The following is a 25,078-nucleotide window of genomic DNA, read 5'->3' on the forward strand; positions in this document are numbered from 1 at the left end:
ATAATGCTCAAAATTACAGTTACTGGGAAGAGCTGAGGCGGAACCAAATTACAACTTTAAGAAAGAAATGTCTGTCAAATCAAGATTATAGTTCTGTAAAAACAATGACTTTATTCCTACACAGTTTTGCATTTATCTTGAAGACCTACTCTACTAGTATTTACCAGAAGATCACAAAGAAAATAAAACAAACATCAGAAGAGGTTTGAAATATAAAAGTATCATTTGAGCATTGGCACCTTCGCTGTTTTCCCCCAAACACAAAGAGCCTGGGTCTCTGGTTCCGTCCGTGCTGAAGATGGACAAAATGCAGCAAAGGTTGACCCACATCTGTTTGTGATACAAACCTAAACCTCACCTTCAGTCTGCGATGGGTGCGTCCTGGAGGTTTCTGTCTGAGGTAACAGGCTTCAGCTTTGGTTAGTTGAGTTGCTTCTTGAAGTTGTGACCTTCTGATTAACTTCCTGCTTCTGGCGAGTGTATCCCTGTGTTACAGACAGAACTGACCAGCCGACCCGATGTTGACCCCACTGATGTCTTCCTCATGAGATCAGTCATCTCTGGATTCATTTGTCCGGCACAACTGCCCGGAAGGTCCTTAATTGTATCTCGGCCTGCGTGTCCAACGCATGCTGCCACAGTTTTTACCTCCCGTGAGTCTCTCTCCTTCTCTGTTGGAGCACTCATTGATAGATGTGTTCAAAGTACTGAGGCTGAGGATTCTCTTTGACATACTTCTGAATGTACCAGCAGGTCAAGTGGGCTTTGAGATCCTCTTCAACCACAAAATCCATGGCTGCCTGTCATCACACGAAAACCATAACGTGACATTTGATCGATTAGAGTAAATCACTCTCCGCCCATCTTATTAGTTTTACCTTGGCCAGGTGCTTAGCAATTCCTCTTCCTCTGTATGCATCTGGAACTTCGGTGTGTTGCAGGTCCACCGTCTTCTTCCCAACGTATTCGTACAGGAGAACTGCACGGTCATGAGACCCTGAGGGCAGACAAAGGTCTGAGCCATGGATTTTGTTACGTTTATTAAAAACTGCTAAAGCCTTTGATCGAAGGCAAAACGCATTCAATCCCCTCATAACCAGAAAGTCATCAGGTTCATACCACGTGACTGTGTTGCCTAAGCAGACAGTGTTTGTAGGATGATGTAGTTGAGTGAATCTTTAGTGAATGAACAATAAAGATTCACTACTAAATTGTGTGTTCTAAGAAAAACAATGCATTTGTTTTAAAATCACAACTTTTGCAATTTTGGTGAAGGAAACATCCATAAAAAATCTAATTGTTAAAATGCCTATTAATAATAGTAATAATAATCTCTTTTAGCGCTGCCACTGAAGGTTGCTCGTTTGTTTACAGGAAAGGAGTCAAGGAAATGATTGCGTCCTGCAAACAAAAACTAGCTGAAGTTACGAGTCAGTGAAGTCTGCATTTGACCAAACATCATCGTCTAGGGTCTTTAATGTCTAAACCAAGACGTGACAGTCAGATGAGCTGGAACAAATGACGCCCGTGCGTCTGGAACGGCAGCTGGACTTATCAATAAGGGCACGACGACGACGTCAGCAGCAAAGAAAGCTCCACCGACGCCTGGGTTAGCATTAGCCAGCTGCTAGCATGCTAATGTTGACATGCGCTTACCGTTCAGCCTTATCACAAACTGCCGCCGCTTTTTGTCGTGCTCCACCTGGATCTGGGCGTTGTTGGGGTCGAAGGCATGGGCCTCACCTGCCTGCGCCATAGTTGGTCGTTAAGGTCGACGATGGCTGCTGCTCGGGGCCGCTCCACAGTGTTGCTAACACAGAAATGGCCACATGAAGACGATGAACGGCCAAAGCGGAGTTCAGTGAACGGAATCAGCTGTGAGGTCACGTGACGACCAATCAGCGCCGCTGTTGTCACAACAAGGTAAATCATGACAACAATAATACTAATACAATAATAATACACTAATACACAATTGAGATTTGTGAACGGAAACTTTTTTTATTGATAAACATTAATTATGAAGTTGTTTAAACATATCAGCACCCGTTGATGTGTTTTCTGTAGGTGAACGAACGAGGTCCATGGTGGCATCTGTGTCACAAAGTCTCCTCTGAGTGAGTTCATGTGTTTACTGTATGTAAACTATTATGTAAAACAAATATGACTTCATATAAACTTGGACATTTACAGTATTTGTAGACATTAGGCAGATACGTCAAGTCCACTTAAATGACTGTGCAGTAATCCTGCTAAGCTGTTGACCTAATCCTACCAAACTCTAATAGGTTGTGTCTGTATGGGCTTGTGCGCTGCTCGGGGACACTGTTAGTTATTATTCATCCCACTTGAGACATTGTTCCCTGTTATTACAGATGGATTATTATTAGCGTGCACGAGCTGGTAATACTCTCATCCAGTGCTTTTTTTTTTTACATCTCTGGGCAAGATGTCCAAGCAGCAAAGGTAAGTCCACAGTTATTCAGCTTTTTACATAGAGAACGAGCCGGTTTTAGCTGATATGCAGACATATCAAATTAACAGCATATATTGTTGCTCACAATTTCTGATTATTTTATCATAATCTGAGGAGATTATGGCTATTATGATTTCAAAAGCTTCTGTTGGAAGCCATTACGTTCATCATCACTGTTTATTCTGCACTGCAACAGCTAAATTATTATTTTTATTGTGCAATAGAATGATCTGTTCTAGGGTTTGTGATACTCAGGCATCAGGTCCAGACATTCTAACAGCAATTTGGCATTTTGTCTGTCATTTTTGTCATAAGTCTCTCTTAGGGGTTTTACTGTAACTAACATGTAAATGTGATGTTTTGTGAAAGTGCAGGAAGCCGAGGTAACTAACACTGAACTGTCCTAATCGTCTCTGCAGCAGGTGGTCTGAGACCCTGGTGAAGACCAACGCACCGTCACCAAAAAAAGGGGGGAAGGTAGGCACCAAGTTTACTGTGGCAATAACCCTATAACCCTCATGCCAGTTCCCTGTTTGAGTCTGTATAATTAACCTCTAACATGTTAACATTGATATAATTACCCAAAACAAACAAGATCAGTTAGTGTAATAATATGCTGTTATTAACAGCATATTTAACATGTCAGTTCAACTAACACCAAATGTATAATTTCACATATTTCATAATTTGTTAAATACTGACTGTGTTGGGCATTTGCCTTGATTCATGCAGCCATTCATGGCTGGAGATCAAATCGCTGCAGTTAAAACCCGCACAAGCGGCTACGTCAGGACTCTTCGAACCTCTTAAAATTGATTTGTCTGTCCCGAGCCCCGGCCCCAGATTGATTGCCTCTGCAGTTGGTGAGGTTGCATCTGCTGGGAGTGGAACAGACCTTCAGAGCTCAAGTGTGATTAAGTCCGTGTGTGTGTTTGTGTGTCACAGTGTTGGTCAGATGGTACTTAAGCAAATTAGGAGCTCTTTGGAGGATTAAATGTGCTCTCTGGATGTGATGGGATTGTATGTCTGAAGGAAGCTAAGCTGGGATGGGGTGAGCTGGAGGTGTGATGTTTGATATCTCATCATCGTCCAGAATTACAGGCAGAGCTTTTGATTTTCTTAATTTGACTTTATTTTCTCAGTTAGTCTAATAGGCTCTGCTTTGTCTTTTTCTTAAAGGACCCGGCAGCGTTGACAGTGCCTGTGTCTGGTGGAGGTAAACAGTCTGGCAGCACTACGTGCAAACCCAGCACTACTTGTGGAAGGAGCCTCAATAGCAGAAGCGCTGATTCAACTTTTGGAGGCAGTTTGAAGCGCGGCAGCCTGAGTCAGCCCACCAAGCCGGCATCTGGCCCGGCCCGACCGGGGCTCCGTCTCTGCAGCAGCCGGAGCTTCTCGTCTCTCCACACCTCCTCCTTCGCCGCCGTTCCTTTCATGAGGAGCAGCCGCTCTCTCAGCAGACTCGACCAAAGAGCTGCCCGGGAAGGTGACTACATCATCTTTACTTTAGGATTCTTTCAAATCCCGATCAGGAGATATTCACATCCTGCTTATTGTTGGGTTTTATATTTTAGCCATGATGAAAAAAAATTATGCTCCAAAAACAAAGAAGATAATAGCAAAACCGTGTAGCCACTTATTTAATAAATACTTTTTGTTTTTGCCTCTGGAGCAGACCATGCAAGAAAAGATCAAACCACAGGAAAGAAGGTCCTGGATTCTGGCCAGCGGTCGTCGTCTGTGGAGAAAATCAGGTTTGTTTCAGTCGAGAATCTTGTTGTCATTTTTGTGGTTGATCTCTTGTGCTGTATTTTAGGTGAATGACAGATGTTTGCTCTTTGTGTGTTTTTGTTAGGATCAATCCAGACCAGTGTCACGGTGACAATGTTAAGAAAATGAAAACAAGAGGCTCCTTTGAGTCCTCGTCTTCAGTTTCCACCTCCGACAGCCATCGTGACAATGATAAAGTAAAGAAAGAGGTGCTCTTCTAATGTTTACTTTGTTTTCCTTGGTCTTTGTTGTGATTTGTTTATAACAATACACACATACAACTATGTAGTATATGTGAAACAATCTATTTGTTTCCACAGAGCAGAGATGGTGTGTACACCCTTTGTGCGATGACCTCTGGGATGAGGCGTAACTGGGTCCAAGCCGTGTTAAAGAATGTGAGGCCAAGCCAAACACATGACACCATCAGGTAAACTCATTTTCCACTCTTCATTTATTAAAGTAAGACAAATCATAATATAACTTTGTCTTTTCTAAAGCTCCTTCTCAGAAGAGGGACCTCAGCAAACATCAGAGTCAGATGTGGTTGAACGCAGAGCAGAAAGCCCAAACAGCTCTGTGCAGGAGAGCAGCACCAGAGGGTGGGCAGAGGACTCGCACCCACAGCCCCAAGGCCAGGAAGGACAACTGCAGCTGGAAGGAGAGCAGAGCTCTGCTGATGGAAGCTCAGCGTCTTCTGCTGTGCCTCCCATCAGTCCTCCTCAGCAGATGGAGGAGGACGAACGAGCGTCCTGTCATCAGTGTCCACCTGTTGCTGCAGCCACACAAACTGGTAAAGAACAGAAGAAAGTGAACAATCTCATAAAACCTTTTAATTAATTCACTATAAAGATTCCCAGTGTTTTCCACATTTTTATTCCTGACCTTTTGTGTTCCAGGTCCAACAGAAGCATCGAGTGCTGAAGGAAGTGGAAGTGACAGCTCTGGCTCCAAAGGCGTGGAAGATGAAAACGCAACACAAAGTGAGGAGCAGCGTGTGTCACTGAACAGCAACACCTGTGAGTGTCCGAAAGAAGAGGACTCACTGCGTTGTGAGAATCAGACCGGGCAGCTGGTTAGAGAGGTGCGTATGCAAAGTCTCACCTATGTCTATATGTAGTCAAAAGGTAAATTAGTGTTTGTATTTTTCTGTAGCTCGAGCAGACACAGAGGGAATTATCACGACTCCAGCAGATAAACAGGAATGTTCAGGATGAACTGGAACGAGAGAGAGAAAAGGTTTGCCTTAACACAACACACATGAAAATGGAGAAGGTCACACTGGCCATTAACTCCATTCTGCTCCCGTAGAATGATCTTCTAAACTCCAGCCTCTCGTCGGATCAAAGCTTGGCGTTCCAGCGACTGCACAAGTTGAACCACGACCTCCGCGTCGAGCTGGAGGCGGAGAAGAGGAGTCAGGAAGAGGCGCGGGAGGCTGAGCTGCGGCGCCGGGTCGACCTCCTGGCTCAACAAGCCCAGCTGCTGGTCACAGGCGACGCCACCGCGCTGGCGCAGGCTCACCTGGAGCAGGACCGGCGCCGGTTCCACGAGCAGCGCGCGGAGTGGGAGCGCTCCGTGGCCTCGCTGGAGGCCCAGCTGGCCGCCAGCGAGCAGCAGAGGGGGGAGGCCGAGCGGCGCCTGGCGGAGCTGCAGCAGGAGCTGCAGGGCTTCCACAGCCTCCAGCAGGAGGCCGAGCGCCTGCAGCTGCATCTGCAGGAGGTCACAACCCACCTGTGCGCTAGCGAGAAAGCACAGGCGCAGAAGGACGCCCGCCTGCAGAAGCACATCATGCTCCTGCAGGCGAGTCAGGACAGGGAACGGAGGAGCTTGACCGCCAGCCTGGCTCAGGCTGAAGACCATTCGCAAGACCTCCAGAAGAGGCTGGACAGAGCGGAGCAGCAGGTGGAGAGCCTGAGCAGATCTCAGACCTGGGCAAGGGAGATCGAGGAGGCTCAGCAGCAGCTGCAGGAGGAGCTGGCGCGTACCATATCAGCCGTAGAGAAGCTTCAAGAGGAGAGAGAGCAGCTGGACCGCCGCTGCCAGGAGCTGCAGAACCAGCTAAGCGAGGCCGACGGGGAGGTGAACCGGCTGCAGAGCCGCCTGCAAGCAGACGAGACCCATTACTACAATCTGGAACACTCGTACGAGAGGGCGTGCGAGGAGCTGCAGCTGGCCTTAGGGAAGGTGCATCAGAGGGAGAGCGAAACGCAGGAAATACGCGAAGGCTACGACCAGCTCCTCGACAGGAAGGAGCAGGAGCTGAGTGAGGTTCTGTTGAAGATGGAAGTCCTGGGTAACAGTCTGGAGGAGACGGAGGTGAAGCTGCATGAAATGCAAAAGGTTTGCACGTGTGCATCCTCGCAGCCGAAGGACAAGTCGCCACAGCTTAAACAGGGAAGACGGCAAGAACCTCGCGATGTGAACGACAGCAGGTTGACGGTAATGGAGTGTGTTCATGAAGACAACAGTTCCAATGCCTATGTTTATGTCAGTGGGAGCCATGAGCCTGCAAGAAGCCGCTCTCGTTCCATCGATCTGTCATATCAGTCCATCATCTCAGCAGGAGACGACCAAGAAAGCTTTGTGTCCGTCATCCAGCTCCTCGAAACCAAACTCTTTGTGACGGAGGAGAAGCTAAGAGACATCACACACAGGCTGGAAGAACACCAAAGTCACATCACCTGCCAGGACCCGCACCTCTGCTCCCAGCTCACCCAGAGCCGGGCCACGGCTCAGCACCTGAGCCTGCTGCTCCACAGTCAGGCCAAGCGGAGCCAGCGCTTCGCCCTGGAGACGGAGAACCGCTGCAGGCTGCTCGCCGGCAGGTTTCAGGCCGCGCTCAACGCCGTACAAAGCTGCAGGGAGCGGCGCCACGGCACTGACTTTGAGAAACAACTGGCCACAGTCGCTGCCTGCCTTCAGCAAGGACGCAAAGAGGCGGAAAATCTACAGCATGAATCCTACAATGTCGGCAGAGGAGAGAATAAAATCCTCACGGATGACACATTAGCTGGAGCCGTGAGCAGCTCTAGCATTGAAGGTGCAGGAGAGAGTCTTGGGAAGTATGTGAGAAGAGAACTCTATGTTGTAGAAAAGATGGTGTCTGTCCTTCAGGGGCAACAGGGAATTACACAGCTGTCAGGGTTATCAAGGGAGGATGAGGGGGATGTGGCACACAGGTACAAGAGCACAATCCTCCAAAGACTCGCCTTAAAGACAGAAGGAGAGGACACGTTGGACGGTGCGATCGCTAGAGTCTGTGCTGAAGCCGAGCTCATTTACATCGCCATGAAACTGACTCAACAGAACGATCAAAGGAAGGGTCTGGCAGATATCAGCCCCCCAGAGTTAGCGCCTTACGAGGAACAAGTGCAGGAGGATGGTGGAGGCTCAGAAGAAGAACCTGTTGTAAATGGTTCATCTGAGGCAGAGAAGGAGCCAGAGTGGCTGGAGATGCTTATATCCAGCCTGCAAAGAAGAGCGAAGCTCCTACACCAACTGTGCCAGGAAGTCCCCGATGAGGACAGGACAGTCGCTGAATGTGGGGGGTGCGGTGACTCCACAGTGGATCCGAACTGGGTGCAGGAACATGCAAAGTTGGTTTATTTGTCTGAGAGGCTGTGCTTGGATTTAGAGCAGGAGCTGCAGCAAAGCGAGGCGCTGCAGAGCAAGCTGCAGGATATAGAGAAGGAGCAGGAGGGCACGTTAACCGATGAGCTGGAGGTTCTGAGCGGCACCTTGAGTCAGCTGCAGGGGGACAACAACGCGCTGAGAGAGGAGCTGGAGCGCGCCGAGCACAAGATCCAATCAGTGGAGTCGGGGAACCAGAGGCTCATAGAAGACGTGCAGAAAATCGAGGGTCATCGCGAAAAACTGGAGGGAGAGTTTCAGCAGAAGATAAAGACGCTGCAGCAGATCCATGAGGAGGAGATGAAACACTTGCATGATTACTACACAAAGACTTTTGTTAGCAAAGAGAAACAGAGCACAGAAGGAGAGCGAGGAGCGAATGGGGAACCGGGGGGTGAAGCGGTGGACGGTGATGCGCCGGCAGTGACGTCCTTCCAGGAAGATGTGGAAAAGCTCCAGGTCACTGCTGTGGAGGAGATGCACAGGAAGATGATAGAAGATCTGCAGCAGCAGCATCGCACCGAGGTGGCTGCACTTGTGAAGGAGAAAGACCAGCTGCTGCAGGAGGAGACCGCTGCCACGATGGCAGGTGAGTTGTGTTCATCGGGGTGTGTGTGTTTATAAGATGTGGAACAGCTAGAAACGCTGCTCTTCTGTCTTTTTACAGCCATTGTAGCAATGAGGAGAGCTCATAAACAGGAGCTGGAGAAATACAGACAGAGTCATCACTTCAGGGAGAACGCTGACATCACTCAGCTGCACATCGAATATGAGTTAGTGTCACCCATTTTTCCAGTGTCATTTAGTGTCTAAAGGAGCTCCGTCCGCTGAAAATCATCACCGCTTGTGCTTTGCCGCTGCAGAAAGGAGATCCAGTTATTGCACAAGGAGCTGGAGTCGCTGTCGGTTCAGCACACTCAGAAGTGTCTGGAGAACTCCCAGCTGAGCCAGGAGCTGCAGGGTGAGAAAGAACTGTTAGTGCGGTACCAGCAGGAAAACCAGGACCTCAAACAGAAGCAGGTACGAACTCCACGCAACAGCAGCAGTTGTGTTTGTGACGGCGTTTTTTGCTTCAACGGGTCTTCTCGCCGTCATTAAGGTCGATGCACATGAAACTGACTGCTCCCTGAACGGGGATCAGTCCCTTGTGGCCCCACAACTGAACGACTTCTACGAGATGGAGGTGGGTGCGTGGACAACATGTCTAGTTTCCTAACAGGTTTTAAAAATGTCCGTGTTGATACACAGCTCATTCCTTATTGTCTCGCAGGTGATTCTGCGGGCGAGGGAGGCAGAGATGCAGTTCCTCCTACAGGAAGCTCGTTCTCTCAAGGATGAGTTGAAGATTGCTCGAATGGTACTGTCCCTCCTGAGATTATCATTACTGGTTAAACTGCAGCTTCGGTGATGATAACTGACTGTTGGACACTATAATATAATAAAATCAACTCTATGATTTACCCAGGATAAAATCTACGCCCAGAACAAGCTGAAGGCTCTTTATAAGAGCAGCCAGGAGGAGTCCCATCATGACGTCCACAGATCCCGTGAAGAGATGAAGTTCGCAACTTGGTCTCCGAGTAGAGAGGCTTCAGGGCAACAGCTCAGTGAGACCATCTTTATTTGTTTACATTATACATACATTTTGATTACTGAGATGAACACATAGTCATCAAGTATAAGCTGAAGTAGCATTTGAATTTTTTTAAACTTTAAATTCCAGCTCCTAAACCCACAAATGTATTTTATTTGTCTGCCCATCGAACTTGTTAAATACACGCCCCAGTTCCATAATGTCAAGTATGACTTATTTTTTTAGCGGACACAGCGACTAACACAGGTAATGGAGCTTTTCCGAAGAAAAAGGAAAAGTCATCCCTCATATGTAGGATCAGAGGAGTGAGATCGAAGGTAAGAGAGACATTACAGAAACACATGGCAACAGGTTTACTGTATATTTACATAAACAAGTTGAGGGTTTTCAAATTCTTACAAAGTAGACATTAAGATCTTTTACCCTTAATATCTTCTTTATTTCCCCTTTCTGCATGTTTGGCTGCAGAGTTTAAAAGAAGGCCTTTCTATCCAAGAGAGAATGAAACTGTTTGAGTCCTGCTGAGCAACAGATGAGACTGACCACGTCATTGTTCAGCACAATGTTTTAACAGATTTATTACAGTAAGTCCAACCTTTGTTACACAATCAACTATACTGTTTAAAAGGTGGATGTCTTCTTTCTCGTAGGGAAAAAAAACATCTATTCAGATTTCACATAAAAGGAGACTCAATCCCACTAGAGGGAGCAACAAACAACTTTTAACTGTTAAAATGTAATTGTTGAAAATAGTTTTTAATATCTCAAAGATACTGTTGATTTGTATTACCACTGGATGTACTACTATGACACAGGCCTTTTTGACAACATAATCGTTTGATCACATACTAGTATGTAATGACTATAACACTTTTTTTGACAACACAAACAAAATGACCATTTTTTACTGACATACTATACTATGGGACTTTTTTGACAACACGGAGATATGATGACAATTTATACAAGTGTGTGACTAGTATTTATACTGTGGGACTGTTTACTTACTTTACTATAGGCCTTTTTGACAACATACGACCAATTTTTGATCACTACTGTTTATATAGATAATACTGTTTTATGAAACTTTTCTTGCTGACATGCTACTATAGGACTTTTTTCATACTGTACTATGGCAAAATTCTGATGTCACTGGCTTTTTTTGATAACAATATTTTGAGACTTTTTCATCAAAATTTTTATCAAGATTATACTCATGTAATTGTAATGACTATTTTGTTGCAAATTTTGATTACATGCTATACTATGACATTTTGTATGTGACATGCTGTTTTCTGACACTTTTTACATCACGTAACCTGATGTAAAAACTAAAGTCGCTGTGGGTTTAGCACACTCAGAAATGTCTGGAGAACCCTCAGCTAAGCCAGGAGCTGCAGGATGAGAAACAAGTCACAGTATAGTCTATAATATTATATATATAGTTGGCAACATAGTAGTACACAACTGAGACTATTTTGCATGAGACTTTTTTCACATGAGACTTTTCTGCATGATACTATTTTCCATGAGACTTCTTTCCCATGAACAAATGAGGCTTATGAGATTTTCACACCAAACACTTTGAGACTTAACATGTTTTTCAAATCACTTCGTATTTGACAAGAAACTTGTGTCGGCACGCGTCACCGCTGACAGTGGAAGCAAGTTGCAGTACAAAGACAAAACAATACAAAAAATATACCCATAGTAAAACACAGTACAAGTGGAAACCAATGAAGTATTATACATAATACTGACTTTTTCATCACTTACACACATTATGACCTTTTTCAGCATATTCTATAATGACACTTTATCACATATTATACTTTATCATCAAGACATTTCTGCTTTGTCTGAGTAAACCTCATCTGTTCACCTTTCCTCTATCTGTGCTTTCACATTTTAGTGAGTAGATGATGCTTTAACAGTTTTCACTGGAAAGCTGCAATAAAACTGTGAATCTGAGTCTTTCGTGTCATTTTGAAGTTATTTGTGTCTTATCTTCATATATTATATATAAGATTAGCATATATGGTATATGCTAGTATAGTATAATTCAGAGATCGGCAGCCTAAATCACAGGACCCGACAACTAGAAAGGCAGTGGCATTCCAACAAAGTTAAATGTATACTGCAAAGCATGGAGGAACGGTTTAAGAATATTAAAAAAACACTGTGCTGCTAGAAAAACAACCTCACTAATTAATTAGATTAATTTATTCACTTTAACACTGTAGCCACCATTGAGAAAGAATTAATCATCTACCATCTTCATCCAAATAACAAATTGTGCAGATCCATTATCTTTAAATTTCACAAGACCTCTGTCTTACTTAGAGCTGTGTGATGTTTTCTAAATCCGAAGAACCAATCTGTTTAGAGTCATTAATGATCTTCTCATCTTCAGACAAGGGTCTAGTTTCTATTCTCGTCCTGTCAGATCACAACATCCTATTAAACAGACTGGAACATAGCATCAAAGTTAAAGGAACAGCACTGGGATGGCTTTAATCTTGTTTGATGATCAGACCGCATGAACATATGCACAAGGATTAGCTTTGGAGTACTGTGATCAGTCCAATACTATTCAGTCTGTACATGGTTCCTCTAGGTCAGGGGTGTCAAACTGATGCCATTGAGGGCCACTGCCCTGCTGGTTTTCCACCTCTCGCTGCCCCAGCTCCTTATGATTACCATGACCAGGTGTGTTTAGTCAATGACAAGCTGGAAAAGCCAACTGACACACCTAATCAAGGTAATGGCCCTCGAGGACTGGAGCTTGATACATGTGCTATAGGTGATATTATTCTTTCAAATGAAACAGACAAACTAGTCAAAATTCTAACTTGCTTAAAAAACATAAAATCCTAAATGTCATATTTATTATAGTGGGGACTAAAAATCACAGAGTTGGATGACGGTGATGCAGAGAAACTGATTTATGCATTTGTTACCTCTAGGCTGGACTACTATAACTCCTTACTCGAAAGATGTCCTAACAGCTCCTTAAAAGGTCCACAGCTAATTCAGTATGCTGCAGCCAGATTTCTGAAAGGACTTAGAAAGAGATATTCACACTTCTCTAAAATCTAGCATAGAATTAAAAATTCTCCTACTCACCTACAAAGTACTTAATGATAAAGCTCCTTCTTATCTCATAGCTCCTTATGCTCCCAACAGATAATACATGCATACATATGACAACATGAACACTATTTACTGAACACAGTTCAGATGGTGGTGACCTTCACCAAGCAAATGATCTGGCTGCAGAGGTCACTACTATCAGGGGAACCTGTGAAACTAGTCCAAACTAGTACAAGTATCTGGAAACCATCGTTACTTATATTCTCCAACACAGGATATTCTCAAAAGGTCTCACCTCCTCAGGAAACTCAGCTCTTTTGGAGTAAGCAGTGACATTTTGAAGACTTTCCACTACTCTTTCATAGAGAGCATCATCACATTCTCCACATCCCACCACCCTACAGAACAAAGTTTGCTCCAAAATCATTATCCAACCAGCACTGTCCCAAATCAATGATCAGCACTCGGGCTAGCAGGCAAGTTCATTGCAGACTCCTATAACCTTCATTTGAGTGACTTCCCTCTCATTGGTGGCTCTGCTGCTGCTCCTGCAAAACTCAAAGAAGACTTTGCTACCTTTGTGACAAAAGGCATCCTGCTCCTAAACTCCAATCATTCCTTTTTTGAAACTTCATTTATCCTACAAGGGAACTCCTGCATTTAACCCATCCCCTGGGGGAGAAGTGGTGCAGCTGTCTGGGGAGCTAGTGTGGAGTGTCTTGCTCAAGGACACACCCAGCTTGGACCTGAAACCTTCTGCTTCCCAGGCCGATTCTCTACCTACTGGCATTCCGCATTCACTACATACTTATATTGTACTGTTAATTTCTTCTTTTTATTATAATTATTTTTTCTAATATTGTTGATTAGTATTTTAATTTTATAAACTTATAATTTGGCTGCTGATCTGTCTTGCCTTAAATTGCACCTTGGGCACAAATAAAGTTTCTTTGATTGATTGATGACACATTTTTCATCACATATTATGTTACGTTTTTTCACTATATACTATTCTGAGACTTTATTGACTACATCAAAAACATCAAGTGGTATAGTATTTTATAGAAAACCCATATGTACTCTAGGTCAAGATGTCTCTCTGATAAAAAGTAAACTGTACATTAGGTATGTTTAAGTCAGTGTAATGACAGCCTGTTGCACAAGAGGGATCCTCACATCACAATTAAGGACTGGGGCATGAAAACATGGCTCTCCTATGGGACTCTCATATACACATGATAACACACTGGCGCATCCTGATGTACAACAGTCGATTTTCCAATCACTACCACTATTATTAATAAATACTTACTGACCAAAATATTTACCTAATAATTTTTAAAAACAAAAATTGCAGATTATTGGAGATAGATATAGATAAAAACAGTCCTAAAACTGCAACTGAGAATATTATTAACTTTTGTTGCCTTGTTTTGTCTAAAGTCTAAAACAATCCTGACACAAAATGGAACAAAATGTTTGACAGACATTATTTTATATTTGCAAATTACTGCATAATTATAGGAGTAAAGATTAATTATACCTGAAAATGGTACCTTTGGTAAGATCAGGCTTGATGATGTTTAAATTAATGTTATGTCTAATTCAAAATAACTAAATGGGATTTCTTTTGATAATATATAATTTATTGTAATTGCAACAAGTCAGAATAAAGAAAAATCTTCCAGACTCTGTTTACTCCTGCATTCCTTTGCTTGTGATGTAGTGCATAGTGTGTGCGCACCTGCTGAGCTTGTTCTGAGTCGCTGCCCCCAAAAAACTCCTGGTCCTCATGACTGATCAGCGGCTGCTGTAGAAACACCAGTTCACAGATGCACCTGCTCAGCCTGTAAAAATAAGTGGCCCATTTAGTCACACAAAGATCAATTACTCTGAAGCAGCACTAGAGCACAGCCTGCGTCCACAATGGTGCTTTATTTAAGTGTGTTTACAGTACAGCTGACACGTCCCCTCTTACACGTGACTTTCTTCAAAGTCCTACACAGACGCTTATTTAAGCGCAATTGGAATCAGAATGTGATGAAATGAGGTCCAGAGGCGTGTGACCTAAATGTAAGCTGCTCACAACAAGTTAAACTTATCAGCGTTTCCATGACAATGGATGAATCCTATGTTGTTCACTTGAGACAAATATAATATTGGCACTGACATCAGTTTGGCAACACCACCATACTGACGATGAGGTTGATTGGTAGTTGGGGCAAACAGCTGTGACACGTGCTGTAGTTCTGTATTTCTTCTCACTTATAAACAGAAATAACAATCTACAAACTGAGGGATGAACCAGAACAATGACATGTGACGTTTTCTGGATTATGATAGAGGCCCAAACATTTGTTAATGAATAAATACCCCATACTCTGTATGTCTAGCTAAATTGCTTTCATGATATTCCCTATCCACTTGTATTTTATACTGTATAGGATTAATTAAGGTTTTTGATTGAGTATAGACGTCGCCTCACAGCAAGGGGGACCTGGATTCAACCTCCATTTGTGAGGCGCTAACATGGCTTCTCTGCTTTCTCACTAGGTGAGGGCGCTTCATTATGAGGCAGGATGTTGATTAGGCTTCCCAGGAGCATGTTTGTTAACTGGAGCAGGGCAGTAAGTGAACAGCTCCCTAAAAAAGTCCTTTGTCTCTGTACTGTTGTGCAGCAGCTCTTCTCGTCGGGTGGGTGCACAACGCCTCTCTTCCCCACTCACAGGTTGGTTTTGCCGGTGTTGGCTGCCAACAGACGCTGTGTTTAAAGTATATTTGGCTTTTGTGATTGTTTTCCATCTACCCTGTAACACAGCTGTGAAAAATCATTATGCTTTGTGCAAAACGATCTTTAGTCCTAAAATGGAATTCATCTATTTTAAACATTTATAAAAAAAGTCTTAAAGTTAAAATAAAATAATAATAAAGGGGTAATACATTGGAAACCTTGGGGACAACAGGGTAATACGATGGTAATACAGTACTGTAAACTGGAAATATATTGGCGTATGGTATGCAAACTAATGGCAAAACCCACAAAAACATGCTTTAATATTAAAATTAATTAAAACGTGAAACATTTATACGATTACTCTTATGACTGTAGTTTTAGATTGTGGTTCCCAGGATTTTAACAACTTTATCTGGAGTAAAAAAAAGTTTTACAATGTTAAATTTAGCAAAACAGAAATAATAATAACAAAACCTAATGCTGTGTAAAATGCTAGAGGACCCTTTTGATTGTCCATTCCCAGGGGCCAATGTTCTCATGATCAATCAATGAACTCACTGAAGTGAGTTAAGTGGCTTTAACAAACCAGTTTTAGATAATACAAGAACCAGAACTGGAAAGTGAAGCTGAGCAGCAGGTGAGAGCAAACTAATTAGACTGGCACAGTTAATGGGACACATCTGATCCCGAGTGTCCTACCACAAGTTTAGCTTGGCTGAGCTTGGAGTAAACATCCTCTACTTTCACTGGTGTCCAAAACACGACCCACCACTTGACTCAAAAGAGGCCGCGCCGATTAGCTGAGAGCCGATCAAACGCAGCAGCTCGCGTCCTCGGTGTGGTCGGGCCTGGCCCACTTTGTCCTGCCGCAGCGAGGAGGCCTTTAAATAACTCGCTGGGTACGAGGTATCGGCTGGACTCTGGGCTCTCCGTGTCCCGATAACGCGCGTCACATCCCCATCTGCTCTGGCATCTCCTTACTAAAGCATGACCCATTTACAGACATCACAGAACACGCCCAAGAGAAAAAATAACCTTTACCATCAATTAGACTTTTAAACATTTGGACAAAATGATAATTTTTTCCCAAACAAGACAAACTGTACACAAACCTTCTGTTTAAACCTTTAAAACATCTAAGAAGTTAAATAAAGTAACCATCCTGCTTTACTGACAGCGGCTCTGGCAGCACTAACCTTCACAGAGGTCAAATAGTATTTTGTATTATCCGAGAAAAGCGATACTCCGAGGCAACCGTGGCTCCTTGGAGGCCATCGTATTGCAGTGTCACACACACCTTCCGCCCGTCTCTGTTCTCTAATGGCGTCTAGTGAATCTGGGTCAGGACAGCGTTGGAACCAACGATCCTGTTTCTGTCTCTGGACAGAATTTCAAAGCGCTGGGCACAGCAGGCTGATGGTGGGTTCCTCCAAAGCTGAATGGGCATATTTTAAACAGAAGCAGCCCTGTCCTGTACCGCGTCATGTAGTGTAAATGTTTGTTCAACGGATGAAATCACTGCATCCATCCAGTCGTGTCATCCATTCTCTGCTGCTGTAAACCTGAACCATGCTTTTGCAGGATCAGCCTCCTCAGAGATCTGCCCACAACCCTTCCTACCAACCTGCAGCAAATCCAGGACCCGATGTCTGTAAACCACATCGCCCCTGGTCTTAAAAATACACTTCAAAATACTGCTAGACCTGGCCCCCATCTACCTTACCCATCTTTTATAGGTGCCTCCAACTTCCACACACTGAACCTGGTTTGGCACCATTGCCTTCACTGTCCCCATCCTCCCTGGAGATCAGAAATGCTCCCACCTCTAACACCTAAAACAGCAGGAGATCCCCAGTTAGAATGTCATCATTTTTGTTACGTTAACATTAGCATTTATTTGCTAACCAGTCCAGTCCAAGTCATTGCTGGTACAACACTAGCTTGGGGAAGAGCACACAGTCTCCAAATGCCAAGTATCTACAGTGACACTGTGAAAGGGAGGGGGAGGACGAGAGCCGAGCAGTGAGCAATAGTTCACTAGATGTGGGATACAGAGTGGGATCCGCAGCAGAACAAGATCAGATAGCAGATATACTGAGAAAGCGTGAGACACATGGAACAGGACAGGCAACACACCACTCTAAAATAAGCTGAGGAATAGTTTTGGACGATTCTTATTGGACCCGACAGTCCGTGTGAGCCAAGCGCTTGTGCTGTTTAATTATGACTTTGGTGCTTCACTAAAGCCATTTTCTCATACCTGGTCTGGTTCTTATTCTGGAGCATCTGGACATCGAGCGACCAGCGAGAAACAGGTGCCTTCAATCCAGGAGGCACCGACATGAAGACACTGTGCGGCGGCTGTTTACTTTTTGCCTCAGGAGGATAGAGTGGTTCTACCCGTGACAGAGGAGCAGAGTTGAAGGAAGCCTGAGACGAAACATGCAGCAGTTTGGCTGAAAGACTGGGAGCGCTGGAAGACAAAGGGAAACACGGTCACCAAAAGCTGGGAGCATCTGCACACAAGGTCTGTGAGCTTTTTAAGTCAGAATTCTCGTTTCAGGACCATCGCTCATATTTCCAATGAGAACTGAGCGATAGACAGTAGCAGAGAAGTACTGGTCTCTGTTCCGGCATTAAGATCACAGCCCAGCAGGCAGAGTGTGGCTCCTGAGAGCGGAGGAGCAGCAGGCGCACACAATATCTGATAATAATATCCCTCGGACACACAACATCTTGCTTCCTAGCAACGAGATCGTTGCGGGAGAGCAACTCCAGCGTAAATCACGTACACACATGCCTGCACACGGCCGCCAAATGACAGACAAACATCTTTTATTGTCGGAGCAGCTGCGCTACAACCTCTTACTATTCAGAATCGGACATATCGCGCTTATTGACTGCACCATCATCATCATCCAGCGAATCTATTCATAGAGGCAGAGTATCCGCGGTGGGGACACCTGCTCGGCAGCGTGTCCGCCCTCATTTGGAAGTATGGGAAAGTTGACATCCACATGCTACGACTCTGCATTTTTCAAGTGTTAAGACAAGGCAAATATAGTTTGAGCCAATATTACAGCAAAACTGCGCTCTCAAACCCAACAAACGCATAGAAAAGGACCTCCTCCAGTAGTAAACCTGTCGCTTCTGCCAACGTGTCACCTTGTGTTGACCTGTTGTTGAGGTGCTTCCCTCCAGTTCCCTCCCGCCTGCAGTCTTATGGTGGTGCAGTATCTTGTTTAATGGCTTGAGATGAGTGAAGTTCCATGCAGAAATTAAACCTCTAGCCGTTTAAATAAAACCCAGGGAAGTGGAGCCGCACCGTGTTTAATCGGTCAGTGAGGAGGCAAAGCCACGTTTTGTGCGGCACTGTGCTGAGGCTAATGTGGATCTATGACATTTTATTTTTAGCAGTGGTGGTGACGTCGCTCCAGAGATGGGAGCGTTGGCATGTGAGTCCGTTCGTCCACCCTTTGGTCCGAATTCAAGTATCTCAATAGCTATAAAAACAGACTGCCATGAAAGTCCGTACTGACATTCATATTCCCCAGAGAATGAATCCTACAGAACTTGTTTATTCTTTGAAGCATTGGATGAAGACACAGTGTACGACTGCACACAGAAACCAAGGCCACAAAATTAAAAGCATGGCATTATGAAACAAAAATAGGAACTTTAAGGGCTTCAAAATCCATTGAAGTCGTAATAAGCCGAGTTATAGCGAGGGAAAAATGCCTTGGAACTCATTGAGCTAAGAGTTGTGGTCAGGACAGATCAGGATAAAATTCCCTTCATTTCAAAAATATTTTCAATCGATGGCACTTTCACAAGGAGAGGAGGTGATCCCATTGATTCCCAACATCCAGCCATTTATGTCTTGTTCAGCCCATATTATTTTCCTTTCAGCCTCACGGGGGATTCAGCCTCATCACAGTACCCCAGCGACTGCAATAGTTGTGCCAGCTTGAGGAAACAGAAGATACCTCACATAAAATGGCAGGACATTGGATTAGCTGGCTATTTCTGTACCTTGTTGATCAGAAAATCATGTCCTGTATATACAGTGACAGGCTGTTTCTAACGGCGCCGGGGAGAAAAACAGATACAGTAAAGTCATGGGAAGCTTTGAATCTGGACAAGAGAGCAGTGGAAGCAAAAAGAAGTTGATTTCAACTGCTAAAGAGCACTTTTTCAAACTTAATGACATAATTGTTTGCATTAATATTCTGGCCGTCCTTTCTTCACAGGAAACAGTCGAGACCCACGTCTCATTCAAGCCACTGTCGAGTCTGCGTTGGACGGAACCGAGCCGGGCTGCTAGCGTGAAGCCCCCTGAGGCATGAGTGTGGGAAGCGCCCACCACCGCAGCTTCGTGTCCGGTGAAGAAGAAGCCCTGAGGCTCAGTACCATGCCGGCTGTCGGCAGCTTCGGCAATGGCAAAATACACACCAGACGCAAACACCACAGCCGGTTCGTTAACAAGACGGGCCAGTGCAACGTCCACTTCTCCAACATGGATGAGAAGTCTCAGCGGTACATATCGGACATTTTCACGACGTGCGTGGATATCCGCTGGCGATACATGTTCCTGCTCTTCAGTCTGGTGTTTGTGGTGTCTTGGCTGACGTTTGGCTTGGCTTTCTGGGTGATCGGCCTCCTACACGGTGACATGGACCATCCCGTGGAGGACGAGAGTTTTGTACCTTGCGTCATAAAGGTGAACACCTTTGTGGCTGCCTTCCTGTTCTCCATTGAGACCCAGACGACCATTGGCTACGGTGCTCGCTGCGTGACCGAGGAGTGCCCGGCGGCCGTCTTCATGGTGGTCTTCCAGTCCATCATGGGCTGCATCATCGACGCCTTCATGATCGGCGCCATCATGGCCAAGATGGCCAGACCCAAGAAGCGTGCAGAGACTCTGCTCTTCAGCCACAATGCGGTGATCGCCCTGCGCGATGGGAAGCTCTGCCTCATGTTCAGGGTTGCGAATTTAAGGAAGAGCCACATCGTGGAAGCTCACGTGCGAGCCCAGCTGGTGAAGCAGCGATACACGGAGGAAGGTGAATACATCCCTCTGGATCAGATCGACATGAACGTGGGTTATGACAAAGGCACGGACCGACTCTTCCTGGTGGCCCCGCTCACCGTCATACATGAGATCGATGAAGAAAGTCCCCTTTTTGGCATCAGTAAGCAAGATCTAGAGGCGTCTGACTTTGAGATAGTCATCATCCTGGAGGGGCTGGTGGAGGCCACGGCCATGACGACGCAGGCTCGCAGCTCCTACCTGGCCTCCGAGATCTTGTGGGGTCACCGCTTCGAGCCCGTCATCTTCGAGGAGAAGAACCAGTACAGGATCGACTACGCCTACTTCCACAAAACATTTGAGGTGCCGTCCACTCCGAGATGCAGCGCCAAGGACATGGAGGAGAGGAAATTCCCCACATCTGGCGCCAACTCCTTCTGCTATGAGAATGAGCTGGCCTTCATCAGCAGGGATGAGGAAGAGGAGGGAGACGCAGACAAAGAGGACAACAGGAAGTGTTTATCAGAGCTGGTCAACGAGTTGACTCCTCTTGGACTTGATCAAATTTCGCCTCGCAGAGAATCCGCGATTTAACCTTTGACTGTTTCTTCTCTGCCCATTTTGTTTTGGTCTCATGTGAAGAGCCTGTGACTGTCATTCCCCTGACACGAGGACACCACAGAAGAAGCAGCGCCTGCTGCAGGTGGTGGACCAGCAGAACTACTCTCCCATAACACACCTCTTCCGCTTCCCTGAGACGGTTATTGAGCTTTACAGAACCCGAAACCATGAGTGTCATGTTCCAACTTACGGATCCTACTAATAAAGTGCATGGCGATAGTATAGTTTTGTATAAATATTTTTAAAAACTTTTGATCATATTGATTGGACAATGTGCAAAAACACAGTTTCCAGCCGAGTGTGGAATAAAAGTGACACTTTGCCAAAAATTCTTCCTACTTAAAGGATTATTAATAGAAACAAACAGTGAACTTACTGTAGATGAAGACTGACTGCATGCACCTGTGGGAGACACACAAGGACAAGAGTCAAGCATCATCATAAAGTCAGAGAATGAAGCATCAGATGTGTGAAAACTCTGTCTGTGCAGTTCACCTTCTGGGAAAAAAGTGACTGTGAATGCTTCCCTTTGATTTGCAGCACATAATGCAGTTTATTATAATAATAAAGGCAGAATTACTGCTAAATGTTGGTAATAATTGCTCAACCAATGGACCCTGTAGTTTTAAACATTTATCATTTTAAACCTGCCACCCTTGAATTTATGTTTTCTAAAATCTGTTTGCACATTAACTAGATGACAGATGCCTCAGATGCAACATGTGTTCTCTACAGATAATCACAGCTTTAAACAATAAACTTCAATGACCTTTTTAAAAGACCAAAGAGATTAAAACACCTCAGAGACTAGAGTTTAAATTAAATTGTCATCCCCCAGTTCTCTAACAGGCTTCAGATGAGTAAACGCATATTATGTCAAGTAATACATTTAGTCTTGTGATTGAAGTCAAACATGCAACAGATTACAGATTACAGATTAAATATTAGTGACTCCAATAAATTATGTTTTTTATCATCCAGATAAAAACTTTAGGTGAGGTCAGGACTCAACCTACTGCTCATGTGAAAACTGAAGTAGCTTCTAAAGCCATCATCTGATACAAAGGTTACAAAACCCAGAGTCGGTTATTAAATGAAAAAGTTCATCTTAATAAGACAACATATGGTTTGAACCTTAAAATCTGTCACATTAATTAACCCTTTCAATACTGAAGCAACCACTTGAGGTGGAAAAGACATAAATCAACAGGGAAAAACTGTCGAGGGAAACACTGAGCGAAACTGATACCGATGAGACTTTGGAAAACATCCACTAGCTATAATAAACTCAGACTGCTTAAGCCTCATCACAGCTCGGGGTACACGTTTGAATACATCACTTCTAGTGTAAGGGCTTCAAGAACAGATGGGGTTTCACAGAGCGTGAATAGGAGGAATGGTTTTTGCAAGTAAAACCTGCACCTGACTGAGAGCCCACCAGTAACCAGACGATTACAAACCTTCTCATTACAGGGCGCACGCCACCTTTAACTCTTGGTTTGTTCCTCCCTTTCTTTTATTATTAATAGTGTAAGTATTTAAGATAATAGGTCAAACATATGCCCGGTAGGATGAATTAGTTTCCCACATACACCTGACTGCCATTTCAGCAAATCTGAACACATTTGTATTTTTATCTTGCTGACTTGTCCTGAAAACATGAGGAAAGACTTGCCCTAGAAAACAAATTGGGGGTTCCACTCCCAGTCACAGCATACTGTAAGCCGGCCACTTCCTGCATGTGAAGAAACACGACATTTGTGCATTAACCCAATGCAAAGCATTGTTGTAAATAAATTGTTGGTCTCAGAGTTTCAACTTTTACAGCTGAACACACAAATAACCAATAATTCATGTTTCGTGTGGATTCATGGTCAGACGCCACCTGCGGGTCCAGTTTTCCTATGAGCATCTGCCGAAAACATTCACTGTAGAGTTGTAACCGGGAACGAAAGTGGGAGCGAGCTGTTAAATAAATAGAGAGGAATGGACTGTGATTTATGGCTGTGATTTGGTAGCACGGTGTCTGGTTGGGGTCAGAGGTGTATGCTTTCACTCTTATGCAACCAATCAGGCACGTCTTTGCAAATGCACAGAGAAGACTTGGCACTTCTGCTTGATTTCACTGCCCTGTAACCTTGAACGCTGGAAGAGGAACGACACGCACATAAGCACACCGGCATTAGACAACGGCAGGAAGCTAAATCTGTGCACGTATTTATGTAATATATTTAACTATTTTCTTAACTCTCAAGCCATGAGCACCAGCTCGTACGTTACATTTCTGTGTAGTAGGTCTTAATATTAGGCAAATAAAACCTCAGATCAAGAACGTCGGCAACTGAAAATAAAAGCATAAAGAGAAAACATGTTCTAGCAAATAGGATTCACCATTCGCATCACCTGAAGTAATCATTCTATGATGACACTGCTTAGGTCTGCACACCTGCTGATGTAGAAGCAGTGAGGGAATACTTAGTATCGCCTTTTGTGATCTTTTCATCTTAAAAAAAATGAATGAAAAGAAAATTGAAAATGTTACAGCAGCTGCCTTTTGTTTGTCTGAGGTTGTATTTCTCTAAATATGTGATTAGATGATACATTATTAGATGTTTCAATATACAAAAACAAACCTTTGCTTATCACTGTGCATGAACATTTAATTTATACAAACTCACAGCTTGCATTGATTTAGAAACACCGTTGTGCACATAATCAATAAGTAACCAACTAGAACAAACTAGTGAAATGTGTTTTAACACTGCGTATGAAACATAATTACATTTGTTACAAACAAAACAGTCAAAGACGACAGTTTAGTTCTTCTTCTTAAACCTGGCTCCACCTATTATATAATAACACGAAAACCTCTTGTATAATAAATCTTAATATCATGACATTATGTCCATGTCTACCCAACCATAATCTACTTATTTAATTACCATTTAATGTGTGTGGGTGTGTGATTAAACTGGCAGCACCAAGTCAGTCACTGTGACATTTAAAAGAATAAACCGTTCTCCCCTTTCATGCCTTTAACTTTCAGGAAGTCAACCCAGCACCCCATGAATGTGTAATCTCTTACATTAGCACTGTACCGTCAGCGATGGGCTGTGTGATTGAAGGAGCAGCGAGAATAAACTGGGATGCTTTCCACCCACTCCGCAGTGGAGGATGAAGAGCTGTGGAGGGTCAGTCTTCCAACATGCAGAGTGGGTTGTTGAAAGGCAAATGCAGCCTTAATTGCAGCAGTGCTATTCTTCACTGGTTCCTCTCAGCTGCCAGAAGGAGGTGGAGGGTGGGAAAAAAAGTAACATGATGCAACAGCTGCATTTCTTTTGCTAAAGCTGTAACTTCAGGCATTTTACATCATAGTCTAATAAGTCCACTTACAAACACACACCAGCGATGATGGGAGACATTTCAGCCCACTCATGAGAATGCGCACGTTATGGAAACAAACCTTTCTAAATCTCTTTTAGTTTGGCTGGAGCTATAAATAGAAAGCACTTAGAAATACAGCCACAATTATTTGTATGAATAATTTAATATGCCAGGACTGTTTAATACAGCCTTGACACTTTTAATCCGTACCATAAATGGCTTAAACATTTCTCTCAGGATATAAATATAATTTAGGCAGAAATAATCAGAAATAGTCATAATAATAAAAAAAATGAGCAAAGATGCTGAAAGTTGCTGGAGATAAACTGTAAATCCTGTTTTTCTTGGCTGTCCAGAATGATATCTAATCAGGGCAGAACAAGGCGAGGACACTAATCTTAGCCTCTTCGACATATTACATTGCAGTTTCTCTTTCTATTCACAACAAAATCAGATAGCCAAGGCAATCTGGTCCTATTTTTTTGAGGGGTGCGGACAGTTAAAGGGTTAGAGAAATGACCTTGAGGTGGAAGATCGATGGCTGGGAGAGTAACGCCCTGACTAGGAAAAACTGGGATGGGAAACTGGTTTAAAAACAGGGTGGGTTAGACTGGAAACGATACTGGCTGGGAAAATCTGATTGTGTGAAATGTTCAATGAGTCGATTTTCTGAACTAGATGATGGACAAAAGCTCAGGGAAAGAATGCATCGTGTCATGTACCTTCAATTCAAGGACATTAAAT

The 25,078-nt window shown here is 44.0% G+C and overlaps 3 protein-coding genes and 1 long non-coding RNA gene across 7 annotated transcripts; 2 read left to right on the forward strand and 2 right to left on the reverse strand.

Moving 5' to 3' along the window:
- Positions 1-85: 85 nt before the first annotated feature.
- Positions 86-1,798, reverse strand: natd1 (protein NATD1). Its single transcript, XM_029159783.3, has 3 exons — positions 1,657-1,798; positions 879-997; positions 86-800 (listed from the first exon to the last, which is right to left on the reverse strand). Exons 1-3 carry the CDS (start codon positions 1,754-1,756, stop codon positions 684-686), a joined length of 336 nt encoding a protein of 111 aa, XP_029015616.1. The 5' UTR covers positions 1,757-1,798; the 3' UTR covers positions 86-683.
- LOC114860800 (golgin subfamily A member 4-like) lies at positions 1,784-11,444 on the forward strand. Its single transcript, XM_041071991.1, has 19 exons — positions 1,784-1,923; positions 2,068-2,117; positions 2,376-2,466; positions 2,896-2,953; positions 3,656-3,962; positions 4,152-4,230; positions 4,332-4,455; positions 4,567-4,676; positions 4,747-5,039; positions 5,146-5,330; positions 5,402-5,485; positions 5,558-8,468; positions 8,547-8,652; positions 8,743-8,899; positions 8,979-9,062; positions 9,150-9,236; positions 9,345-9,486; positions 9,699-9,790; positions 9,942-11,444. The coding sequence occupies exons 3-19, from the start codon at positions 2,450-2,452 to the stop codon at positions 9,996-9,998; spliced, it is 4,893 nt and encodes a 1,630-aa protein (XP_040927925.1). The 5' UTR covers positions 1,784-1,923; positions 2,068-2,117; positions 2,376-2,449; the 3' UTR covers positions 9,999-11,444.
- LOC114860870 (uncharacterized) lies at positions 4,899-18,674 on the reverse strand. Of its 4 annotated transcripts, XR_008695431.1 has the most exons (7): positions 18,466-18,674; positions 16,497-17,773; positions 14,311-14,413; positions 8,721-10,867; positions 5,351-5,464; positions 5,132-5,263; positions 4,899-5,036 (listed from the first exon to the last, which is right to left on the reverse strand). It is a non-coding gene; the product is annotated as an uncharacterized LOC114860870 (long non-coding RNA). The 4 variants fall into 4 exon arrangements; XR_008695432.1 differs by having other exon boundaries at positions 5,132-5,464; positions 17,561-17,773; XR_008695430.1 differs by having other exon boundaries at positions 5,132-5,464; positions 8,721-8,833.
- Positions 17,688-22,947, forward strand: kcnj12b (potassium inwardly rectifying channel subfamily J member 12b). Its single transcript, XM_029159746.3, has 2 exons — positions 17,688-17,827; positions 19,551-22,947. The coding sequence occupies exon 2, from the start codon at positions 19,643-19,645 to the stop codon at positions 20,921-20,923; it is 1,281 nt and encodes a 426-aa protein (XP_029015579.1). The 5' UTR covers positions 17,688-17,827; positions 19,551-19,642; the 3' UTR covers positions 20,924-22,947.
- The last annotated feature ends 2,131 nt before the right edge of the window (positions 22,948-25,078 follow it).

The sequence above is a fragment of the Betta splendens genome, chromosome 8, assembly GCF_900634795.4.
Source record: "Betta splendens chromosome 8, fBetSpl5.4, whole genome shotgun sequence".
In the NCBI taxonomy this organism is placed as follows: domain Eukaryota; kingdom Metazoa; phylum Chordata; class Actinopteri; order Anabantiformes; family Osphronemidae; genus Betta; species Betta splendens.

Excerpts from the sequence above, each read along its gene's own strand:
- natd1 (XM_029159783.3), bottom strand. The coding sequence starts at position 1,756 with ATGGCGCAGGCAGGTGAGGCCCATGCCTTCGACCCCAACAACGCCCAG. Across the intron at positions 998-1,656 it reads GTTTGTGATAAGGCTGAACG|GGTCTCATGACCGTGCAGTT; the intron begins GTAAGCGCATGT and ends GTCTGCCCTCAG. Across the intron at positions 801-878 it reads TTGCTAAGCACCTGGCCAAG|GCAGCCATGGATTTTGTGGT; the intron begins GTAAAACTAATA and ends GTGTGATGACAG.
- LOC114860800 (XM_041071991.1), top strand. Across the intron at positions 4,456-4,566 it reads ATGATAAAGTAAAGAAAGAG|AGCAGAGATGGTGTGTACAC; the intron begins GTGCTCTTCTAA and ends TTGTTTCCACAG. Across the intron at positions 8,653-8,742 it reads CAGCTGCACATCGAATATGA|AAAGGAGATCCAGTTATTGC; the intron begins GTTAGTGTCACC and ends TTGCCGCTGCAG.
- kcnj12b (XM_029159746.3), top strand. The coding sequence starts at position 19,643 with ATGAGTGTGGGAAGCGCCCACCACCGCAGCTTCGTGTCCGGTGAAGAA.